This window comes from Saccopteryx leptura, chromosome 12, assembly GCF_036850995.1.
Source record: "Saccopteryx leptura isolate mSacLep1 chromosome 12, mSacLep1_pri_phased_curated, whole genome shotgun sequence".
Lineage (NCBI taxonomy): Eukaryota > Metazoa > Chordata > Mammalia > Chiroptera > Emballonuridae > Saccopteryx > Saccopteryx leptura.
This window is the reverse complement of record NC_089514.1, coordinates 4397207-4422141: the sequence shown is the minus strand read 5'-3', so window position 1 is coordinate 4422141 and position 24935 is coordinate 4397207. Positions and strand designations below refer to the sequence as shown.

The 24935-nt window shown below is 52.6% G+C and overlaps 1 protein-coding gene across 3 annotated transcripts in view; it reads left to right on the top strand.

Moving 5' to 3' along the window:
- The window catches only part of ZNF277 (zinc finger protein 277), an 80154-nt gene extending 79096 nt beyond the window's left edge, over positions 1-1058 (top strand). For all 3 annotated transcript variants that reach the window (XM_066354076.1, XM_066354075.1, XM_066354077.1), the window contains one exon: positions 617-1058. In XM_066354076.1, the coding sequence (XP_066210173.1) occupies positions 617-803 (187 nt within the window). In that variant the 3' untranslated portion in view covers positions 804-1058. The remainder of the gene's footprint in view (positions 1-616) is intronic.
- The last annotated feature ends 23877 nt before the right edge of the window (positions 1059-24935 follow it).

Below are 24935 nucleotides of genomic sequence, written 5' to 3'. Positions count from 1 at the left end.
TTCATTTTTCCACAAATCCCGGATTTGTGAGAAGCAGAGTCAGCCCTGGCTTGACCTGGTACCTTGTTCCTATAATTCTTCTAGAGGTTGAAATCTTTAGAAGTACCCCAGAACTAACTGCAGAGTGTGTCCAGACAAGAAACCAGAGTAACCCATAAAATTTTAGAGAAGTTTGTTTGGTGTTTGTTTGTTTGTTTATCAACGTGAATAAAGAAACAAGTAGTGATTAGGTTGGGAAAGAAAACACAGGGGAAACAGTTGTTTTCATCAGAGAATTAAAGGAGCAGTGTGTGACAGAGTGACCCTATTTGAACTTGGTTAACCGGCTGGGAGGAACTGGGATGTCCAAGTAGAAATGACAGGGGCGTCATCCCCAGAGCTGCCCGGTACGGAGCAGGCCACCTTTGAAACTCACTAACAGTGCGTTTCACGTCAGCCAGCAAAGGTCAGACTGAAATCATTCAGATGAGGGCTCCCTTGCAGCCTTGGCCAAATGCTGCTGCCCTGTTTGCGGGGAACCCTTACGAAAGTACAGTGCTGTGTCCATGCGGCTGCCTAGAGATTTTCTGTGTGACTTACATCTGGTTGCTCACTATGTACCTGGGCTTGTTTTCAGGTATTATTTTCCAACCTATGAGAATGACAGTCTGCTGTGTACACTGTCCGACAGTGAGGGTGACCTGACGGGTCAGGAACAGAATGGAAACGTCACCGTCATCAGCGAAGACACATCGGAACTCCATGCCCTGAAACGGAGCAGTGTCCTGAACCAGCTGCTGCGTCAGGAGGGGCTGACACACTAGAGGGAGCTCACAGACGCGGTCCCCCCTGTCTGCCTGACAGGACACAGACGCCAAGAGCCCTGTGCCCCCCGAGCGTCAGCCAAGGAGCAGCCCCAGGGAAACAGACTTGTAAGAAATAAGTGTTCTGGCCTGACCTGTGGTGGCGCAGAAGATAAAGCATCGACCTGGAATGTTGAGGTCCCCGGTTCAAAACCCAGGGCTTGCCCGGTCAAGGCACGTATGACTAGCAATCAATAAACACCTCAAATGAAGCAACTGTGAGTTGGTCCTTCTTGTTCCTCCCCCTTCCCTCTCTCCTCTCTCAGTAAAATCAATCAATAAAATCTTTTTTTTTTTTAATGTTCTTTTTCAAAAAATAAAATGAGGATGTTTTGTATTTTGGCTGTGAAGTTCGATTATATAGTCATCCTAACTGATCTCATCTCATTAGACTCAATTGTCATAAGAACATGCAACTCACAAAGAAATGAAGTGTTCAAATTACTTGTAAACCAGACTTCACCCAATATTTCCAATCTCTGCCCCACAGAAATGGGTGGGAAACCACGTACCTTCATTCCCCTATCGTATCTCTCTCTCTCTCTCTCTCTCACTAACAGCGAAGTACCTTTTTTTCATGTAACCATATTCCATTATGACATCTAGCAAAATTAACAAGAACTCCTTAATATCACACATTTGAAGTTTTTCCTTCTCTCAAAAATGCTTCTTTACAATACTATCCATTATAAGACAAATGCTGTCTGCTTCCTCATAAGATATGGTGAGGAGGATAAAACATTACTTTTGAGGATTCCTCCCTCCAAAAATGTATAATGTAAATATAATGAAGAAACAGCATTCCAAGCCAAGTGGCGGGACCGTCTACACCAGGGGTCCCCAAACTTTACACAGGGGGCCAGTTCACTGTCCCTCAGACCGTTGGAGGGCCGGACTATAAAAAAACTATGAACAAATTCCTATGCACACTGCACATACCTTATTTTAAAGTAAAAAAAACAAAACTGGAACAAATACAATATTTAAAATAAAGAACAAGGAAATTTAAATCAACAAACTGACCAATATTTCAATGGGAACTATGCTCCTCTCACTGACCACCAATGAAAGAGGTACCCTTCCAGAAGTGCAGCGGGGCCGGATAAATGGCCTAAGGGGGCCGCACGTGGCCCGCGGGCCGTAGTTTGGGGACCCCTGGTCTACACAGTAATTGGCCTTTCTTCTTCCAAAATCCAGGTCATGAAAAGGCAAAGACTGACATACTGTCCCAGACGAAAAGAGAGCACAACGTGTAACCCTGGATGGAATCCTGGACCGAGAAAAAAGAAACGTTTTTCTTTTGCTATAGAAGGTATTAGAGAGGCAACTGGCAAACCTTGAGTCAGGTCTGCAGCAAATCTTATGAGACGTGTTCATTTTCAAATGTGGGTCATTCATATGCAGAAGCCACACTCCAATCCACTTCCACCTGGGGCGTCCAATGGCAGCCACTGTCTGCTTAGTCAGCAAGAACAGCCACCCCACAGCCCCTAAGTCCAACCTGAGCATCGCAGTAAGCTGCAGGTAACGGAGAGGAGAGCCGCAGGGTTAAGCCTGGAGCCGCCGCAGAAGCATGCCTGGTAATTGATACCTAGAGAAGCCCAAGGGGGTTCATCCCTGCTGATAACAATTTGCAAGAAGGCGTGGCGTTGTAAGATCACTAGTTCAGACTGAAAACACTCAGGGTGATACAGTATCAATTCCATGTTCTGAGATTCAAGAGAAGCTGTGTCCTTTTGGCTTTGTAAAATTAGACTACTTCGCCCCAACCCCCCAGAAAAAGTTTTGAAGATACTCTCAGTTGACTTGGATACAGGGCGAGCAGTCAGTAAAAATCTAATAACACCATTGATCATGATGTTGGTGTTTTCACATTTGGAAAACATTAGAAGATCAAAAGAATAAGATGTATATTGTAAAAAAAAATGTTTTTAAAGGAGGAGGAGAAAATGAAAGATAAATTTTTTTTCGATATCTTAAAAAAGGCAACCCTGTCCAACGTCTGCATCACTGCCTGTGAACATGCAGCCCGACATCTGCATCACTGCCTGCATACAGCCCGACGTCTGCATCACTGCCTGCATACAGCCCGACGTCTGCATCGCTGCCTGCATGCAGCCCGGCGTCTGCATCACTGCCTGCGAACATGCAGCCCGACATCTGCATCACTGCCTGCATACAGCCCGACGTCTGCATCACTGCCTGCATACAGCCCGACGTCTGCATCGCTGCCTGCATACAGCCCAACGTCTGCATCGCTGCCTACGTACAGCCCAACGTCTGCATCGCTGCCTGCGAACATGGAGCCCAACGTCTGCATCGCTGCCTGCGAACATGGAGCCCGACGTCTGCATCGCTGCCTGCGAACATGGAGCCCGACGTCTGCATCACTGCCTGCGAACATGCAGCCCAACGTCTGCATCGCTGCCTGCGAACATGCAGCCCAACGTCTGCATCACTGCCTGCGAACATCCAGCCCCATGTCTGCATCGCTGCCTGCAAACTGGCTCCTCCCATCTGTGTTTAGAGCAGCGATAGTGATTTTTACAAACCCCCCTGGGTTACCTATCAACATCTACTTCCCCTTCCTTTCCTAATAGCTCCCCCATTACTGTGGGGTAGAAGGGAGAAACCGTCACCCTCCCTGAGTAGCAGCCGTGCCATCTGGGATTCAAGGAAGAGCAGCCCTGACTGGAACCTCACTGCAGAGACTGGGTAGTGCAGAGGTGTGCTTCAGCATGCTGGTTGTTGGAGGCCCGAGGCTATAGCATCCTCCTTCCCAGGGAGCGAGCATTCAAAACAACTGAATTTCCCTAAGATCTGGACCTCAATTCTGGACTGCAAGTAGCTAAACAGCAGCTCTCCACCACCACGAATGACACCTCACGCCCCCAAACGGAGGGCTTTTTTTCCCCCTAATAGCATGCATTCCTGTAGATGGTTTCATTGTTGCTCTAATGTAAGAAAAATTACCCCCCCCCCAAATCTGGAAATTTGTCTCTTAAACCAAGAACGTCCCACTCAAATGTTGTCTTCATAGTCAGGAATATTCTCCCAGCCCCGAAATGCTAAACGCTGCCTCCTGAACATTCTCAGCAATAAAGCGCCTGACGACTCGTGTGTGTGCTGTGGCTGCCGCTCATGGCCGTCCTGTCTGTGCGCCAGCAGCGAGTGGCCTTCCTTCCCTTCCAGGGGCTGGGTGCTGCCGGTCATCACAGTCCAGCGGTTTCCAGTCCCCCGTTCTCAAGCAGCGTGTGCCCCCAGGAGCCACTCGGGCTTCCAAGCCTCAGCTATTTATCTAAAACGGACTCGGTGTGGGATTTGAAGGAATGCAAAAGGCCCAGCCCAGTGGCCAGCATGCAATAAGGACGCAGCCATTCATTATTTTTGTTGTTTTAAGGCCCTGTGATATTCCAGTGAGCCCAGCAGCTGCAGGCAGAGAAAGAAACTGGGAGTCTGGAGGGAGATAGAGAAGGTGCAACCCTGCGGTTACATAATCGCTGTCCCCACAGCTCCATCAGAGAGTTATTCTGTAGACTTAATCATTTTTCAAAAGCACAGATAATCTTGGGGCAAACGTTATTGGACTATAAGCATCAGTTTACACTAAAGGGCTAATGATAATTTGGACAAAAATGTTCCCTGTGCCTGTCCAGAGCTGCTGCTTCTCTCCGGAGGACTGGCAGTGGAGGGGCAGGGGTTGGGGGAGGGTGTTGTCATGCAGCCTGGTGGCGCTCTCTGCCCTGTGGGCCTGCAGCCTGAAGGGGGGGGGGGGGTGGCAGCATCCACGTGTGGCCTGAGAGAAGGGAGAGCTTGGGGAACGGAACGCTGGAACAGTTAGCTCAAGTTCAGGAAGAAAGCTGAGGGGAGAGGGGAGAGAACTGGGGACCATACGAATTCTTGCTGCGGTTGACGGCACCCTGCTCCCGGTGTGTCTCTGCAGGAAGCAGACACTACCCCGCGTCTGCGTCACCAAAGGGGTCCAGCAGCCCCATCCACGGAATCAGGGGGGTACACGGCCCCAAGACCCCCAGTGGGTGCGGGACACCGGTGGACAGCACCGGCCCCATGTAGACTGTTTTTCCTATGCACGCAAACCCATGACCAAGTGTAACAGCCATTAGGCACAGTGAGAAGGTCACCCACTGCAATAAAACAGAACACTCGAGGTCAGTAATAAAACAGAACGATTATAAAGGACACAGCGCAATACCAGTCAGGTGACTGGGGTCTCCCACAACGCCTCCCTGGGCTAACTCACCCTCTGCTGGCGGCGCTGCGGGGTGACAGGATGCCCGGGCGACGAGAGGGAGGCCGGGGCGCGGCCCGGGCGCGGGGATGCAGCCCTGGCCACCTGCCCGGGGTGGACCTGGGCCGCAGAGCCCAGCCGTGCAGACGGCGGGAGCAGACGCGGTCGGGGACCGGGAAATCGTGCTACTTCTCCCACCGTGGCTGACCTGGCCGAAAGCGCACCTGCGGCCACTGCGACACCTGCGACACCTGTGCGAGCGAGCCACACCTGGGGAGGGCGGTGGGCGGAAGTGGAAGGAGAGCGCCTGCAAGCCTCAGCCAATCGGTGCGCGCGCTGGCGGGAGGCCCGCCTCTCTGCGGGAAGGGGGCGGGGCCTTCCCAGCGTGGAGGAGCTGGGCTGAGCCTGTCCGCACAGGGCGGTGACAAGGCCCTGTGGCCACCATCCTCTCCCAGCGCCGGGTTCCCAGCCACGGCCCCACCCCATTTGCAGCGCCATTGCTCCTGGGCCTTCTCCTGAGGGAAACTTGGAAGAGGGAGGTGAGGGGACAAACTCGTCTTCATTATTTCCTCCTCCATTCTCTCACCTGAGTTCCTGTCGCCCTCAGCTGCCCCCTCTGCTGGTCTCAGGGGCCTCCCTGGTGACATAACCTACCCAGACCTTTATACCCCGAGGCCTCGGGTTCTGGTCACCGTGCCCTGCTTAGGCAGGGGCTGCCACAGGCTCCCGTTTACAGCAGCAACCCTGCAAGGGGTTGCCACACAGTGTCCGAGTGGGCTGCAGCCACATCCCTCCCTGTCCCCTCTGTGTGACAATAGGCCTGCCCCTTCCTGATGCTCAGAGGCAGTGACTCAGCCAAGACGGAAACATTTCTTCTTCCTGCTGGTCCCTGGACACAGGAGCCCAAAATGCCCAAGCCAAAGCCTTAGCTTATACCGTTGATCCTTGAACAATGCAGGGTTAGGGACCACTTTAAAATCCACTTATAATCTTGACCCTACACTCTGCCCTTTGCACCTGCGGCTTTAACTAACCTTGGCTTGGAAACGGTACATTTGAAGGATGAGTCAAAATCATCATTTCTGGGGCTAGGGAACCCTCCGGAGCTATGTGGGTGGGTTGGGGATTTGGCCATAGCGTGTTAACCAACACCTGCATGCATTTCACCTCCATATCCGTCATGGCGAGCTCGCCTCTGATGTCAGGAAGCATGGACCCACGTCTGTCCTCTGCCCCACATCACAGCCTCCCTCCCGCCTGGACCCACGACTCCTCTCCGTCCCACCTGACATCCCTCCCTCCTTTCTCTCTTCTCCCACGCTGCACCTGCCCTTCTCAGTTTGGGTGCCAACAGGCCGACTATGACGGCGATGTGAGTGACCAGTCACACAGGGCTCCTAACGGGATGTGAGGCACACCTTCTCTCTTCTCTCCTCAAAATGCTCCAGTGACCCCCTGATGCCACCCAGGTCCTCCTGAGCTCCTATGAGACGCTACACGACCTGGCGCCCCATGGCCTCGCTCCCCGTGGCTCTCTCTCTGTCTCACTCTGCCTCCAGCACGTGCCCGCTCGCTCCCCACTCGGGGACGGGGCACTTGCTCCTGCTCCTGCCTGCAGCATGCTTCCTCTGGGCGTGATGGGACTCTCCGAGCCATGTAGCGCGTTCGTGGGGACACCGTGCCTGAGCCCTGCGGTCCCCTGGGCCCCCCTCTCTGTGCTTATTCTAGCAGGATTTTCATCTCTTTTAGGCACAGATCCATTCCCCGCACCTTGCTGAGCGTTGAGCAAATAGTGTGTGTGACCTTATCTATTTCAGGAGTGAATTGATCGTCAGGTTTTGGAATCATGGGCGTCCTCAGATTGGCTAAGTTATTTTCCTTGCAACTTGGTCATAACTAGAAATCGTTACGGCAGACATCACAGATAGTGGTTCCGGAGGCTCGAGAAACCTGATTGTCCCAAGGTTCCCCCTGGGCCAGGAAACAGGGTGAAACATGGAGAAGCCCCTAAAGAGAACGGCCCTGAGGGTCAGTCATGCTGAGTGCAGGGGGTGGGGGGACAGAGTGGGCCACATCCCAAGGCTTTGATCAATGTACCTGATGTACGAGAACTTCTGAAGTCTCTGTGTCCCTCCTGCCCAAACCCAGCCCCAGGCTAGACACCAAGTCCCACGCGCTGATACCGGTATCTCTGACAGATGGGCCCCCAAAATTCACCGGCAGACACAGCTCACCCTAAATCCCTGATTGTAAGAAGCCTTAATTTTAAACCCTCATCAGAATTGAGGCCAGGTGCTCCCCCTCCCCACGCCCATCTGTGGAGCAGCCCTAGTTACAGGGAGGGTGTGCAGGGCTGGGCGGGTGTGACACGGCCCCTCTCAGGCAGCCCCGAAGCCCCTCCCAGCCACCTGTCGGTATCCGGCAGGACCTGGTAGGGAGGTATTGTTATCAGGAGGTCTATTTCTCGATTTTAGAAGAGGCACATCAACCCTGTATCTGGGTGACGGTAAGGGGCTCCAAGAGGATAGTCCTGTCTCTCTCCATTTAAGAGGAAAAAACACCACCCGCTTTCTGGAAAATCTTTGTTCTGTGTGTGTGTGTGTGTGTGTGTGTGTGTGTGCGCGCGCGCGCGCGCTTAGCGAACTCCCCAGTCTTTCTCCATCTGTGCTGACCGAGGGCCTCTGGTACACAGCACACAAGGGAGCCACTGGTCAGAGGAAGACCTCTGAACACTTTTTCACCTGACAGCCCTTGTGGCTGTAGATTTGTCAAAAACGAGCCATTTCCCCAACAGATAACATTCCAAAGTGGGGTTTGCTAGCATCTCACTAAGGTGCTCAATTTGTGCTTACAGCAAAGTGAAAGGGGGCCCGAGTCCAATTACCAATGACAATGAATCAAAAGATAGCAACCTGGGGTTACTGTACACGGACGTAAAGGTGAGCCAGGAGGCACAGACAGACCGGAGACGTTTGTAAGGTCTTGTCACTCCGGACGGGTACCTGGGATGTGGCCTTTTAGGTAGCCTCTGTCCTCTGCCGCTGGCTCTCTGGTTTTCTCTCCGATTCTCTCCACCCCTTCTCCGCTGCAGAGTTTCTTGCTAATTGACATTATATTATTATTTTCATCAAGTTGGGCGATGTTTGGTTTGCTTGCTAGTATCTGTTTGCCTGTGACTATGAACCCATTGAAATCTATACTGTTGTGATATTTTCTAAAGTGTTCTTAGACTCAATGGCCTGCGTACATTTCTTTATGGGTTGGCACTCGGGGAGAGGGGATTCATTGCTTCTTAACGTTATTATGCCCGTTGGTATAATTCACTGGTTACGTGTGATATTCTTTTATTACTATAGAAACAATAACGAAAATCATAATTAAAGTAGTTAATTGAATAGTGCATGAAATATGTAACATAATCTCATACTTAACTCTAATCATAATTCAATATAATGAACTCTTTTTAAATTGCCCGTTATTATTATTATCATTATTATTTAGTGGGGCCAAAAGAAAGCGTTTAACTGTCTGCCTAAGCAGTTTGGCATGGATTACGAAACAATGCCAGGTTCTGTAGGAATACAGACACACTCACACAGTTTCCTGCTTACATGAGGCAAATGTTCCACCTTATCAATTAAAACCTGTTAGTGAAACTGCTTGTTTGGGCAGGGAAGTCACGCAATGCCCTGAGGTGTAATGAGCAGTTTCTGGAAAGTTGCATGGCTGCTGCATGTAACCCTTACGACAAGGTTGTTATTATTTGATTAGCGCACTACAAAGGAGCCCACCCATCAGCTGGTGCACAGTCCTTGCCACATCCGAGGCAAAAGAACTTGTACACACGCTTTTCAGCATAGCTCAGCCTTTCAGTGAGAGCCAGCCCCAGGCAGCGAGTTTGGACCTTCTGTGATTTAAAAATCCTGGAGTGTCTTTTTTTTTTTTTTTTTGTATTTTTTCCAAAGTGAGAAGTGGGGAGGCAGTTAGACTCCTGCATGTGCCCGACCGGGATCCACCCAGCATGCCCACAAGGAGGTGATGCTCTGCCCATCTGGGGTGTTGCTCCATTACAACCGGAGCCATTCTAGCTCCTGAGGCAGAGGCCATGGAGCCATCCTCAGCACCCAGGCCAACTTTGCTCCAGTGGAGCTTTGGCTGCGGGAGGGGAAGAGAGAGACAGAGAGGAAGGAGAGGGGGAGAGGTGAAGAAGCAGATGGGTGCTTCTTCTGTGTACCCTGGCCAGGAATCGAACCCAGGACTTCCACACGCCTGGCCGACGCTCTACCGCTGAGCCAACCAGCCAGCGCCCCTGGAGTGTCTTTGATTCACGGGAACCATTTCCACCCTGCTTTCCTTAGGCAGATGTGAATGTGCACACGGTTACTCCTGGCTACACATCAATTCCTAGACAGGAATAAACTGCCTGTTGCTTCTTCTTCGAGGAGGCACATGATACGGTGGTGGACGGGGCCATAAATTTCTGCAGGGGATGAAAATTCCACAGTAGGCGCTTATCACCGTGTCCTTGGGCTGCCTTTTCCTCTAACAGATACCATCAATTTTGTTTATGGGACTGCTTGGGAAGGGAGTCGTTGGCTCAAAGAATTGGGCTCCTTAAGCCAGAGTAAAGCAACAACAAAAAAATTCTTTAGCAATGTGGAATAGAAACAATGTGAGTCCAGCCAAGGGTGGGCTGGGAAGGTGGGAGGGCAGTAAGATTTGTCTTGTTACGATGGACCTCACTTACCTTCTTACGCGGACCACTTTTTGTGGTTTAAGGGATACCGTGATTATTCCGTGGCAAGTTGTCCTTGACTGCTAGAGTTTACGGTTTACGAACCCGTCTTAGGGACACGGCAAAGAACATAGCAGGGTAAAGGGGGCTTGTAATAAAAATAGCACCTAGCCCACACGATCAATTTTGGGTGAGAAACAAAGGAAACCATGAATGACAGGAAATATAAACCTTCAACTGCTCTACCGGTGTTGTTTTAATTATCTTCTTTTTCTCAGGCCTCCAGCCCAGAGGTTATTATTTAGCCAGCAGGAGTTGTATGTATTAGTCTGAGATAATTATTGGGTCCCAGGGAGCCCTAGGCTATTAGTCCCACAGGTGCTGTAGTAGCCAGATGGCAAAGAGTTGTGGCAGCTCTGTTCAGTGGGAGAAGTCGTCATGTAATTCGACCCATTTGCGTGGGTAGAAAGTTGCTTAACTTGAACCTAGCATCAGCAATTAAAGCCATCTCTCTGGAACACTTTCTAAAACAAATAAAAAAAAAACCCGAGTCATACTCTAAGATTATAAAATGGTAGCAAGAGTTGGGTAGTGAAATTGTTACTTTGGTTCTTGGTAGGCTGTTTCCTCTGAACCACAGTGCTCCCTGGTGACCGTGGTTGCGTACATCACGGTGCCAAATGATCACAGATTTTGCATCTCCACGCGGTGGCTTGCCACATGGTGACTCGTCCGCTGACCCATGGAAACAATGTGGTAAGTGAGGCAGCCAGTAGAATTACTTTCCCCTCTGTTACATAAAAGGAGCTTTCAGAACTTCTTCATGAATAAGACATTTAAACTGCTGAATAACCACGGTCCCTTTTTTTTTTTTTTATCTATTGCTGTGTTACAAACTACTCCAACCCACAGAGGCTGGAAGGAATTCCTGCAGGTCAGGAGTCGGAGCACAGTTTCGTTGGATGCCTCTCAGGCTATCAACTGTGGTTGTGGTCTCGTCTAATAGCTCAACTGGGGGTCGTGCTGGGGTCCCTCCAGGGCTCACTCACGGGGTTGGTGACGGCCCTCAATCCCTTGCCACAGCGTGGCCTCATGACATAGCAGCTGTGTTGTCCTAGGGCCAAGAGTGAGAGAGAGAAACAGAGAGAAGCCCCAACAGAAGGCCGCATTCCACAATGTATCCTCGAAAGTAACATGTTATCACTTCTACCATATTCTGTTTCTTTAAAATGAGCCAACAAGTGCAACTAAAGGGGAGGATGTCAAAAAAGGGCATGAAAACCAGCTACGGTGGACCGTTAGAGGTTATCCTAGGCTTCCTCCAACAATGGCATTGGAGTTTTCTGTGTTTGAAAGAACTGTTTGGCAGATGGTCTTGAATAATAATAATGAAAATAAATTAGTTTGTTTCTACATAGCAGCTAATACCAGATACTTGTAATGAGATGAGGCTGTGTGAGGTTAGGAGTCTGCTGATAACCTGCTTCATATTCGGTCACATTTTAAGATCTCTTGGCTGACACTGAGCCTGTGAAAGCTACATTATTATATTTTGTAGGTTCAATATATTTCATCTACTACGTTCCCTTTTGGTAAATTGAACAATAAATGAATTTCTACTTCTCCCTTTTTTTTTTTTAATTAATGAACAGAAAGTAAATTTTGCATGGTGAGAATTTGGCACGACCGGGCTAATGTGATGTATACATCCTAAAACATAAGATAAAGATAAATGTGTGTGTGTTTGTGACTTTAGGAGTTTATATCAATTAGCAGGAAATATGCTATCATAAAACTAACCGATACTGTTTTCTTTTTGCCCGAAGAACTCCATTTGATAGTTCTTTTAGTGAATCTGATGGCAGTGAATTTTGTCAGCTTTGTTTAGCTGATAGCCTCTCTTGAAATCTTTTTTTCCCTCAGTACTTTAAAGATACCATCTCATCTCTCCCAGCCCGCATGGATTCTGCCTGAGACATTTGCTGTCTGTCTTATCTTTTCCGGGGGTGATGATAATATTCCATGATTTATCTCAGTGTGATTTTTCTTTGTGTATATTCTTCTTGGAGTCTGTTGAAATTCTTGCTTCTGTAGGATTACAGCTTTCCTCAAATCTGGAAGATGTTTTGGCCATTGTCTCTATAAATCTCCCCACGCTTTTCTGTGGGGCTCCAGTTATGATACGTATGTGTTAGAACCTTCGCTACTGCACAGTGACTGCCGCTGGGTGTGGTGGGCCCTTTCCTCTCTGGGCTCTGTGGTTACGTTCCTCGTGCTGCGTCACGGTTTACCACAAACTTGGGGGCTTAGAAATGACACCCTGTTATTAACTCGTTGTTCTGTAAGCAGGAAGTCCTTCCTCAAGACCTCACCGGGCTGCTTGAGGTGAGAGAGTAAATACGGTCCCTGTTCTTCCAACGTGACTGGTAGGGGGATTGTTAAGATGAAATCAGAATAAAGAGAGAGTTGCACGTTTAAGAACCGTTTAGAATATAAGGTCATTAATCTCCATGTTCGGTCTGACTGAGCTGTGACCGAGTCTGCCCCTCGCACGGAAAGCGGGTGCTAAGTATCAGGGTGCAGTAGCTTTCCGCGTCTTCCAGTGCGTAGAAAGGCGTTCGCGTCGTGTGGGAAGAGGGTCCGTAGAAGCTGTTTGAAAGAGTGAAACAGTATCGTGGACGGCAGGGAAGAAAAGGCCCCGTCGAGGGGGTTGTTGGGTCGGCCGGGCTCCTGACTCAGCAGGTACACCTTCCCCAACCACGTCTGCTAAGTCCTTGTTGCTGGCCTTCCCACAGGCTGAGCCATTGTGCTGCAGGAGCCACCAAGGGGACCGGGGTCTTCTGGCCGCCAGGTGTCCCCCTGCGCTCAGGAGCTGCTGGGGCCGCCTCCCTCTTTCAGTCCTGAGGACACCGCCGTGTCCCAGTGTCAGCACCCTCCTTAGGTCCTGGCGAGACGGTGTCCGGTCCTGAGCTCTGTGCTTCGGACACCTGTGTCTCACAAACACGGACAACCTACGTTTACGAAAGAACAGGCCAGGAGCTCTGTCCCTGGGACCCAGAGCCTGGCTCCGGTGTAGTGCAGCCCGTGCCATTCCTCGTCGACCCTCAGGACTGACCCCGCTCAGGGCCCAGGGAAGTATTTCCTTCCCCACATGGAAAAGCCCAAAGGCCTCTTAAACCACGGGCCAGGGCACCTGGACGCCCCGAAGGTCTGAGTGTTTTTCCGCTCCCATCGCTGGAGATGACACGCTGCTATGGGGTGAGGATTTGAGTAGCGGAAACGTTTAGTAAAGAGAAGACAAGTTAAGCAGTGGTTGAACACCTCCTCTCAGATAAGTCAAATGCAACAGATGCTTCCACAGGGGTAAACCCTGAGGACTTCGTGCTACGTGAAATGAGCCAGTCACAAAAAGACAAATACTGCGTGATTCTGCTTACACGAGGTCCCTAGAGTGGTTTGATTCTAAGAAACCAAATACAACGGTGGTTGCCAGGGGCCTGGGGAGGGGATAGAGCATGGGGGTGGGGGGGGGAGGGTTTAAAGGGTATAGAGTTTCAGTTTTGCAAAATGAGAAAGTTCTAGAGAACTTTCTTTCAACTTTCTGTTGCACAATGAGGGTCATATACTACTCAACAATTTGTACACTTAATGGTTAAGAGGATAGATTTTATGTTATTTTTTTACTCAATAAACAAATCTTGATCATCATTCATTGTAACTAATATTGTGCCTTTTCGTTTTAAGGGGAGGTTTAAGCAAGAATAAAAAACAAGTCTCACTCTGGCTACGGGCCCCACAAACACTGGGGTCGGCGCAGCCCCGGTTTCTTTCAGACCTGGAGCTTCCTCTCTGCCCCGAGTACAGCAGTCCGACCTCCGTGGCCTGCTTTCTGTCTGGTTTTCTCTTTGGCTAGTTTGTTGTTTCAGAAATGAGATTCTTAACTGTCACTTGTCCCTGTTGACTTAGAACCGTGTCAGAACCCCTCCCCATGTCCCAAGCTGAGTCCCATGGACAGAGGGAGCGATGAAGTCTCTGGGGGCACAGAGACAGGAAGCTGGGACAGAATTGGTGTAAACGTAGCCCGTTTCAAAACCAGGGATGAAGAGTGGGCGTCGTAAGTCCGGGAAGGTACGCAGTCATCCTCGGAGGAAGCTAAACAGTGAACTGAGCCGCGAGCCCCTCCCTGCCTGCCGTATCTGGACTTCTCGTCGGCCTTACAGAGAATGGTCACAGTAGTAGTCTTTCGCTCGTCTTGAAGAGAAGGGGCCGACCCACTCTTAAGACACAGTTTCTGCTGTTGCTTTCAAATGTCAAACAGAATGGTGCACGCGCAGAAAGAAATATTGACGGGGAACCTTGAAGTCGTTCTCACGAGTTTCATGGAATCGGACCCACTGGGCTTTGTTGCACTGCCTGCAGAAGGCTCGGTGCTGGGCATGGAATCGGACCCACTGGGCTTTGTTGCACTGCCTGCAGAAGGCTCGGTGCTGGGCATGGAATCGGACCCACTGGGCTTTGTTGCACTGCCTGCAGAAGCCTCGGTGCTGGGCATGGAATCGGACCCACTGGGCTTTGTTGCACTGCCTGCAGAAGGCTCGGTGCTGGGCATGGAATCGGACCCACTGGGCTTTGTTGCACTGCCTGCAGAAGGCTCGGTGCTGGGCATGGAATCGGACCCACTGGGCTTTGTTGCACTGCCTGCAGAAGCCTCGGTGCTGGGCATGGAATCGGACCCACTGGGCTTTGTTGCACTGCCTGCAGAAGGCTCGGTGCTGAGCATGGAATCGGACTCACTGGGCTTTGCTGCACTGCCTGCAGAAGGCTCAGTGCTGGGCATGGAATTGGACCCACTGGGCTTTGCTGCACTGCCTGCAGAAGCCTCAGTGCTGGGCATGGAATCGGACCCACTGGGCTTTGTTGCACTGCCTGCAGAAGGCTCAGTGCTGAGCATGGAATCGGACCCACTGGGCTTTGTTGCACTGCTTGCAGAAGCCTCAGTGCTGGGCAGGTATAAGGACCAGGGGAAATCTTAGAGCAAAGGCGTCGTTGTGTCCAGGAAGTGCTCTTGCTGGGAGTGCGGGATTAGGATGCTATTGTGCGAATGAATACAAAGCCACAGGCCAGGCTGGGCAGCCTCCAGGGGCTGGCTCTTCCAAGCTGTTTGTCTCTGGAGCAGTCCCTTGACCTCTCTGGTCCTCATCCACAGCAAGGAGGGAGGAGGAGGGTAACCTCTTTAGACGAGGGTGATGGGTGAGTGAGGTTCTGCATGCGAATAAGATGCCAGAGTGGCACCTGGCACGGGCCAAGCACTCAGTAAATATTATTTATAACTGTCGTCGCTCTGTCCATGTGTGTTTGCATCCCCCGTGGATTGACTGCACTTCAGCTGTGCCGGCTGCCCGGCCAACTGTGCTCGTTCGGAGAGTGTTGAGTGGGTCCGTTTAAACTCGCCACCGCTACACATCGTTAAAACAAAACAGCTAAGGGATCCTGTGCTAAAGGCGGCGGGTCACCCTGGCCCCAAAGGACCAGCATTAGACCGCGGTGGCTGATCACAGTCACAGCGTAGGTCGACCGACCAGGCGGGCTGTGAGCCGATTTTTCTAAACAGCATAAAAGGAGCTTGTTTCTCACAGCGGCTCTCGGCTCTCGAAATAGGCTCCAGATGCTACGGAAGACGGAAGACGAGGGCAGGGAGCGGGAGGCAAGCGCTCTCCGAGGCGTGTGAGACTGGAGCTGTTACGTAACCAAGGAGCTGTGGTCTTGTTTTCTTCTGTTTCAAAGTTGCGACCCACGGGTCTCGGTAGCGACGTCCCCACGGCGGTCGAGAGGCTGGTGGCAAGCGCGGTGGTGTTTCTGTCGCCCTGGTGTGGAGTCCACGCCGCACCTGCCCCCTGGCACCCCGAAGGCCGCGGAGCCCTGACACCCCCTTCTCCCTTTGGGATTCCGAAGTGGTGATATCAACAGGGAATGCGGGGGTTTGGGGACCTTGAAAATAACCTGAAATCATGGAATGGAGTTCTATTTGACCTGGCTGGACTCACTAAGTCCTCTTTCTCCCGTCGGACCAGCCTCACTGTGCACTTGAAGCTGGAGTCCCTCCCTCCCCGCCCACCCCCCACCAAAAGTCAGTCCTGGACATTGTCCCTCCGTGAGAGGTGCACCGAGGAGAATGAGACTCGAGACACGCGGTCACATCCCCTCCCCTTTCTCAGCCACCGCCAGGCACTTCTGGGGGGAGGGCGGGAGTGGCCTCGCCCCTGAGGACTTGGGACAACCATCTCCTAAAAGAGCAGTAGGAGTCGTGTTGTCATAACGGGTCCTGGGATGAAACTCTCCACCCTCCAACACACACAGAGGCGGTATGACACCTGGAGGTGCAGGTGACTGCCACCACGAGTCTCTTTCAGACTCCACATCCCGGGTCCCTTCCCCTTGCTCATTTATCAGGGCTTCTAACACCTGCCTGACCTGGGCACATGCCCCTGAAAGTGACAGCGCTGTAATGACATGTTTGACTCCAGCTGTGGCGTGACAGGTCCAGGTTGGTAAGGGACACCTACCTAGAGAGGCAGATTATTTCTCCTTAAGAAGCTTCTGGAGGAAACCGGGACTGTTCTTAATAAACACTGTAGTCTCTTCTGGGAGTGGCTCCAGTGTGCAGACTGTCACTTCACCCTTTCCTGAGTGAGGTTGCGGGGAGACCCGGTATGTCCCTGCTCTCACCGCCTGACGTATTAACAGGCTCCTCCATCCCCCCCCCCCCAGAATCCTGCCTGAGAACCCAGACTGCCCAGGCCGCACCTGCACCTGCTGACAGCCGCTGGACACCCCTCACCTCTGGCTGTGGACGTCCGCACTTACCTAACCAGCTCACGGAATGTACGGGCCTCACACACACCACGTTGGACTTCCTTTTGGCTCGGTTGACGTCTTGGACGAGCGCTGTTTCCGGTCTCTTCAGTTCCTAGAAAAGTCTTGTCTGCAGGCGTGAATAACTCCAGTCCCCGACGAAGTCCGAGGTCCCCTCGCCTCCTGCGCCACCCTCTGTGCTCAGCCCAGGCCCGCCCCGCAGCCCCTCCCCCACGTCCCCTCCAGGGTCTGGTTGTGGAAAAGGGTGACACAGAGAGGACAGCCTGCTCTGTCACTGTGCCGTTGGTCATTCTCTCCTGGGCAGCAACGCCCTTTGTCATGGAGAAGGTCCCAACGCTGGGCCCCTCTCTGGGGACATTTCTGAAGCCTCCCCTCCCCCACCCCCTCAGTGGCCTGCGACGTCACTGTTTTCTGACTCGAATACTCTGCTTTCTGCCGGAATCCTTAGGCCTCCCTCTCAGGCCCTATTCCAGAGTCCTTGCCCGGGTTCTCTTCATCCCAACAGGGGTCCTCCAGGTCCCGGGAGGACGGTTGGGGGTGCTGGCCCTCTGTGACGTCAGCGCGGCCCGCTGGTGGTGAGGGGGCCGCCTGCTTGTCTTTAGGTCCACTGTCTTCCTGCTCTGCAGCTGTCCCCTGTCCCCACCGCCCTCCCAGGTGGGCGTTGAGCACCGTATCTGTGTTCCTCCAACTCGGGGACCAGGGTCAGGCCCCCGCCCCAGCCTCTCTCTCCCCCGGAAACAGGTCCCCGTAGCTGCCGGCTCCCTCCTCCACGTTCCCTGTGACCCGTCTCCTTGCGCCTGCCGCTCCGCGGAGCTGCCCCCCGAGTATCTCCATCATTTTCTGTACCGTGCTGACCTTCAGTGAAGAAGCTGACGTTCACCTTCATCTTGCCCTGACACGTACACCCCTCTCATCTTAGCTTCAGGCGGGTGAGCCCCGACGCTGGCCAGGAGGAGGGGCGCCCACCGTCAGGGAGGGGGCTTCCTGGGGGGGGGACCGAGCACGGGGCTGGGGGGCGGGGCTCCACGTGCCCCTGTGACCTGGGCGCTCCCTGGCAGTCCCCGTCAGGGAGGGGGTTTCCTCGTGGGGGGGGACCGAGCACGGGGCTGGGGGGCGGGGCTCCACGTGCCCCTGTGACCCGGGCGCTCCCTGGCAGTCCCCGTCAGGGAGGGGGCTTCCTGGGGGGGGGGGGGACCGAGCACGGGGCTGGGGGGCGGGGCTCCACGTGCTCCGTGACCTGGGCGCTCCCTGGCAGTCACCGTCAGGGAGGGGGCTTCCTGGGGGGGGACCGAGCACGGGGCTGGGGGGCGGGGCTCCATGTGCTCCGTGACCTGGGCGCTCCCTGGCGGTCCCCGTCAGGGAGGGGGCTTCCTGGGGGGGGGGGGTGGACCGAGCACGGGGCTGGGGGGGCGGGGCTCCACGTGCCCCTGTGACCTGGGCGCTCCCTGGCAGTCCCCGTCAGGGAGGGGGCTTCCTGGGGGGGGGGGGGTGGACCGAGCACGGGGCTGGGGGGCGGGGCTCCACGTGCTCCGTGACCTGGGCGCTCCCTGGCAGTCCCCGTCAGGGAGGGGGCTTCCTGGGGGGGGACTGAGCACGGGGCTGGGGGGCGGGGCTCCACGTGCTCCGTGACCTGGGCGCTCCCTGGCAGTCCCCGTCAGGGAGGGGGCTTCCTGGGGGGGGACCGAGCACGGGGCTGGGGGGCGGGGCTCCACGTGCTCCGTGACCTGGGCGCTCCCTGGCAGTCCCCGTCAGGGAGGGGGCTTCCTGGGGGGGGGGGGGTGGACCGAGCACGGGGCTGGGGGGCGGGGCTCCACGTGCCCCTGTGACCTGGGCGCTCCCTGGCAGTCCCCGTCAGGGAGGGGGCTTCCTGGGGGGGGGGGGTGGACCGAGCACGGGGCTGGGGGGCGGGGCTCCACGTGCTCCGTGACCTGGGCGCTCCCTGGCAGTCCCCGTCAGGGAGGGGGCTTCCTGGGGGGGGGGACCGAGCACGGGGCTGGGGGGCGGGGCTCCACGTGCTCCTGTGACCCGGGCGCTCCCTGGCGGTCCCCGTCAGCCACAACAAGGAAGCCCCGTCTGTGCAGCTGAGGAGTCTGGCAGGGCGATGCCAGGGTTTCACGGGCAGCAGGACACTGCCTTGTGCGAGGGCGCTGCTCCTCTGACCATGGGAATAGCGGGCTATCTGTTTCTCTGCGGTGTCGTTTCCGACCCGTCGAACAGGTTTTTAAACACCGAGAACTGGACTGCTCACAAAAATGAGGGGATATTTCAAAATGAATATGAAGCAATAAAAAAAAAAAAAGAAGCGTTTGAGTTTTTTGTTTTATTAAACAAGAACATCAGAAAAGCAAACTGACAAGTCAAAGTTTGATTATGCAAATGAGATGCAAAACCAGCTTGTATTTCGTGGGTGAGGATGCACTCACTGTGCAGGGGGCTGACGTCCCGGAGTGACTGCCCCTTCCCTGCTCCCCTGATTTGTGTGAGCAAGTGCAGATGAACTCTTGCTCAAGAAGAGCCAGCTGGACTGAAGAGGACTCTCGGTGACCGCAGGGCACTCCGCCACCTCAAAGATGGGTCTATTTTTGCCTTACTGTTTAAATACTAAAAATAGTGACGAGTGCCTCAGCCTCTTTCTTGAATCCTGCCGCTAATCACTGCTTCAGAGGACGTGCCTGGCCCGATAGAAATGCACACTTCCCTTTCGGTGGACGCTCCTGTGTTGCCAGGCCTTGGCGGCAGTCTCAGCCCCTGTCCCCGTGCAGCCTGCCCTGACTAGTCCGGGCTCCGACGCAGCCACCGTGCTTTGATTTAATCATCCCTGCCAACTCGTTTTATCTCAGTTAGGTGACCTTGAAAGTCAAGCCACATCCTTGTCGTCTTGGGGGTGTTTCTCGTTAAATCGTCCCCGGGAGGGAAGGTGACCTGCTGAGGCAGCTCCGTGTGGTTCAACGTGAGGCTGAACAGCTGCGCTTTGTGAGATAAGCAACTTTGGCAAACGAGGGACCTTTTTCATCATGAAGTTTCTCACAGGGAGGTAAAAATCACCACTTAGAAGTTTAAAAATAGGCGAACCAAATGTGCAGACCACTCGTTTTAGTGGATTCCATGACTGTGCATCCGGAAAGGTAGAGAGACCCAAAGTAATGGGCTCGCCGGGGAGAATATAAGAAGTTGCTCATGGGTTGAAGACTTTCGGATAAGTTACATAATGGACTCCACTCGCCGGGGTCAGTCTCGTGTAAAACTGGAGGCGTTGTCTGAAAACAAAAAAATACACAGGGACTTCATGCACAATACGACATTTGATCAGCATGCAGTTAAAATCCCTTTGTCTAAGGTCCTGGCTCTAAATTCTGGACCAGAGAGAAGCCCAGAATGCACTGTGCGATCGATACATTGCAGAAAGAAGAGATGAATTTGACCACTGGGACAGTTCTGGCCCCAGGAAGGAGGGAGCAGTGCAATGCTGCCCTCTGTTGGGGAGCTGCAGAAACACACAGGATGCGTTTAGTTCGCCCAGAAAGTCTTCCCCAAGAAATGTCTTCAATCACCTCCCTGGGACTAATCTGGCTGCTTAGTCAACACAGAGACTTTTTTTTCGACAGAAAGGCAAGAGAAACAGTATAAGCTAAGCAACAGAGCAGAACTTGAAACTTTGGTAGGTGCTGAATGTCTGTATCCCTCCCACCCCCACCCCAAATCCATATGTTGAAGCCCTAGTCCCCGGGGTGAAGAAGATAGTATATACTTAGAGCAGGGTCTATATTGGGTCACAAGGATGCAGCCCTCATGAAGGGGATTAGTGCCCTTATTAAAGAAATACTTTTTCTAGCTCTATTGAGATGATCACACAATTTTCACCCTTCATTTTGTTAAGGTGGTGCATCACACTGATCAATTTGTGTACGTGGAGCCACCCTTGTATCCCAGGGATGCATGGTGTGTGATCCTTTTGCTGTGCTGTGGAGTTTGGCTTGCTAGTGTTTTGCTGAGGATTTTTACATTGAGCTGGCACCTTGTTCTTAACCTTCCCAGCCTCCAGAACTGTGAATAACAAACGTGATCGAGTTCTGACCGATGAAATACAAGAGCAGGTCAGCTGGGGGAAAATATTTTCCTCCCTGAAGAGAGCCAGAGCTGTAGGGGAAGAGTCACATATGCCTCATGGCTTCCTGCTCGTGGAGCTGCAATGTGAGGTGGGCTGCCTAGAACCTAACAGACAACCTGTAACTGTCAGGCGTTCATTCTGCAGAGGAAGCCGCCGGGCTGCGACCGCCCCTGGGAGAGCCTGCTCAGACCTTCTTGCTCTTGTGGTTTAAACTTCTGTGGCTGGATGTTCTGTTACCCAGAGCTGACTGCACTTCTGCACTATAGACCAGTCAACAGGGTAGGAGGTGATCCTTCCTTACGCCACTTCCTAGAGCAGTGTCAGAACTGGCCACCCTGCCTTCCATCAATTCTCTTAGCTGCTACTTTGGTTGCTCAGGGACCGAGAGCCCTCAGGTTGATTGTTCAGTGAGGCTCGGGGATAAGTCAGCAGCCTGAACGTATTTACCACCTGAAGCTGGTCCCTAAGCGTGTGCTCTGAATGGCACCAAAATCCTCCACACCAGCTTATAAAAAAAATTTTTTAATAAAATAATTTTCTTATTTCCTGCCTTCAGGTATAAAATTCTTTTGGAAAATATTAATTTTCTCAGAGTCTTCAAGAGTTCTTTCTTAGATTACATATCGTCAGCCCTCTGCTGATGTACAGGTTCCATCATCTCAGGTCAAAAGTATTTTTTTAAGTTACATTGTTGCTGACACGTATATACTAAGTTGTTAGGTTACAGAGCTACTGAACTTGTACAGACTTTTTTCTTTTTGTCCTTATTCCCTAAACAATATGGTAAAACCACTATTTACATAGCATTTGCAGTGTTTCAGGTATTAAGAGTAATCTAGAGAGGATTTTATTATTTTTTTATTAAGTGAACGGCAAGGAGGCAGAGACAGACTCCTACATGCACCCTGACCGAGATCCATCCAGCAAGCCCCCCTCCAGGCAATGCTCTGCCCATCTGCAGTTGCTGCTCTGTTGCTTGGCAACCAAGCTATTTTAGCACCTGAGGCAAGGCCATGGAGCCATCCTCAGTGCCCGGGGCCAACTTGCTCAAACTGTTTGAGCCATGGCTATGGAATGGGAGGAGAGAGAGAAAGGAGAGAAAGAAAGAGGGGGGGGGAGAAGCAGATGGGCGCTTCTCCTGTGTGCCCTGACTGGGAATTAAATCTGGGACTCCCACATGCTGGGCCAACACTCTACCACTGAGCCAACCGGCCAGGGCCACCCTAGAAAGGATTTAAAGTATGTGAGACGATAGGTGTAGATTCTATGCAAATACTGTGCCACTTTCTATAAAGGGACTTGAGCATCCTCGAACCTGGGTAACTCGGGGGGTCCTGGAACCAACCTTCTCAAAGACACCTGGGGACACCATACACTATTATGAGCTCCCATGTTAACCAAGACGGAGAACTGCAAGATGGGACAGAATGAACAGCATCTCAGGATCTATGAGTTGGTGGGGATCTTAGAGGTCGCTGAGCTTCACGCCTTTATTTTATAGATGAAAAATACTATGCACCAGAGAGGCTCACAGTTTACCCGGAACCCTGGTCTCCAGACTTCCAGCCCAGTGGGTTTTCTACTTTGTGCCGCACCCCCGTCCTCCCAGATTAAAGGTGTGAACCGCCTTGGACATTTTGAACTTGCTGCGATTTCTCTACCTGGGTCTGGAGTTTGCGGGCGGAAGCATCCTCTGAATAGTAAGCGGACTTGTTGCCTCTGCCGGGGGGGAACCGGGCAGTTCTCTCTCTCCCGTCCTTCCAGCGTCCACTCTCCCTCACCGGGCAGGCTGGAGACCGGTCGTTCCTCACGGACAACAACATCTGGACATCTGTTAGTCCACTTACCCCCTGACATTGCACATTCTGTTTCCAGTTCACACCGCCTTCTCTACACTAACCTATTTCTGAGGGTTATAAAACGAATCCCACCCTGGCCAGTTGGCTCAGTGGTAGAGTGTTGGCATGGCGTTCAGGAGTCCCGGGTTCGATTCCCAGCCAGGGCACACAGGAGAAGCGCCCATCTGCTTCTCCACCCCTCCCTCTCTCCTTCCTCTCTGTCTCTCTCTTCCCCTCCCGCAGCCGAGGCTCCATTGGAGCAAAGTTGGCCCAGGCGCTGAGGATGGCTCCATGGCCTCTGCCTCAGGTGCTAGAATGGCCCTGGTTGCAACAGAGCGATGCCCCAGATGGCAGAGCATCGCCCCCTGTGGGCATGTCGGGTGGATCCCAGTCAGGCGCATGCGGGAGTCTGTCTGACTGCCTCCCCGTTTCCAACTTCAGAAAAATACAAAAAACAAACAAACAAACAAACAAACAAAATAAACCGAATCCCCGCTCTCTCTCTCTCTCTCTCTGTGCATTAACGTTTCGGAGACTGTATTTCTGTGGGATCTTCAAATACAAGTGTTTTCTTTAAATGTTAGGCTATATAGTATCCCGACCTATTCCCATATTTTGGCCAAGTGTTTAAGGATCTATAAATAAACGCATGCATCCTTCTGAAAAAATTCTGACTTTTAAAAAAAAAAAAAAAAGCTAGAATTTGTTCAGTTTCTGCTTGAGACAGGCAGTTTTTAAAGACGTTCTATCTAAAGAGTGTGGTTGTTTTTCCTGTCACTGTTGCGGGCCTTCTCCAACACTCCTGAGACGGTAAATCTTGGAATGGTTTCTGGGTTCTCCTGCCCTCTGCTGGCGAAATTGAGAACTTCCTTAAAAAAAAAAAAAAAAAAAGACGTGTCAATCCTCCTTCCTGCTAAATTTTAAGGCCATTTGGCAAAAGTCTCCTTAACAATTGAAGGGCCTCACTCAGCACAGGCTTTCCCAAGACGCGCCCCTGTGGCACGCAAAGTATTCTGTGCCGAAGGCCATCGAGACACTGCAGGCTCACGAGAAACATGAATCTCTCTCCCTTAAAAGGAATTTAAATTCTTCTTACGAAGTAAGGGACTTGGCCCATCAGAGATATCACCAGAAATAACTCTTTGTGACCTCTCTCCGTGGCAGGACGAACCTCGCATGACTGAACACCTGTTCTTCTTACCGCCCTGAGAATGACCCCCCCCCCCAAGCCCCAGGTGCCCTCTGACCTCATCCTTGGCTCGGAATGTCACACGAACCTCATCTTCCTGTTCTGTCTCGGAAGCTCTTCCGTGCGTGGGGCTCCCGTGCGTGCGTGCGTCTATAAATAAATGTGGTTGTTTGCTCTTGTTAATCTGTCTCAGGTCGGTTTGATTACCATTAGAAATCGCTGGAGGAACCTTCCTCCCCCGCACGATCCTCACGCCGCAGATCAACACCTCGCTTTAGACCCCTGCCCGCTCACTGCTCACCGCACGTCCGGGACAGGATGACTCCAGCGCATGGGACCTGGCCGTTCCCGGGCACCTGTCGGTGTTACCCTCTGCATCCTATCATCCACGCCTCGTGGTACACGGCGCTAGGCTGCCTCTGCCTCTGCCGCCTAGTTCAGCAGATGTGTCAGTGTGCCAGTACGAGGAGGGTTTGTAAATACCTTCTGTTTGGGTTATTGATGGCTCCGGGTTGGCCCTGTTTTCCCAGGGCGACTGCCGCTTCTGCAGAGCCGTCAGTCCCAGCAACTGGATCCAGAAGAGGCCTCAGGCCTGGAAACAAAGCCTGGCCCTTCCTGGGGTGAGGAGGGGGCCTCAGCTCGGCTCGCTGTGCCTCCGGCATTCCCACCCCCCTCCCCCAGTCCACCTGCCGTGGCCGAGAGGGAGCGTGCACGCCCGGCTAAGGCAGCCCCTCCGGATGGGCCCGGTGGAGGAGAGTGAGCCAGCTCCCCCTCTTAGCCCTGTGTCCCCATTCTCCTGCTGCTGGTGACCTCCCAGCAGGTGTCAGTTAACTTTACCTACTGCTGAGACCCCACGCACTCTCCCCTCTTCACGGAATTCTCCGGGGTCCCGGGTCAGCTCTGGTCTGAGATCGGGTCCAGGGACGGCCGCTCTCGGATGTCCACTTGCCCTTTGCGTTTAAATTGAAATCTGTATGACTCTCTGTCTCCTGGTTATTTTGAAGGTACAAGCTTCTCCCTGCCTCTCTCTCTCTCTCTCTCTCTCTCTCTCTCTCTCTCTCTCTGTCTTTCCCCTTCCCTCTCTCCTCTCTCCCTCCTGAC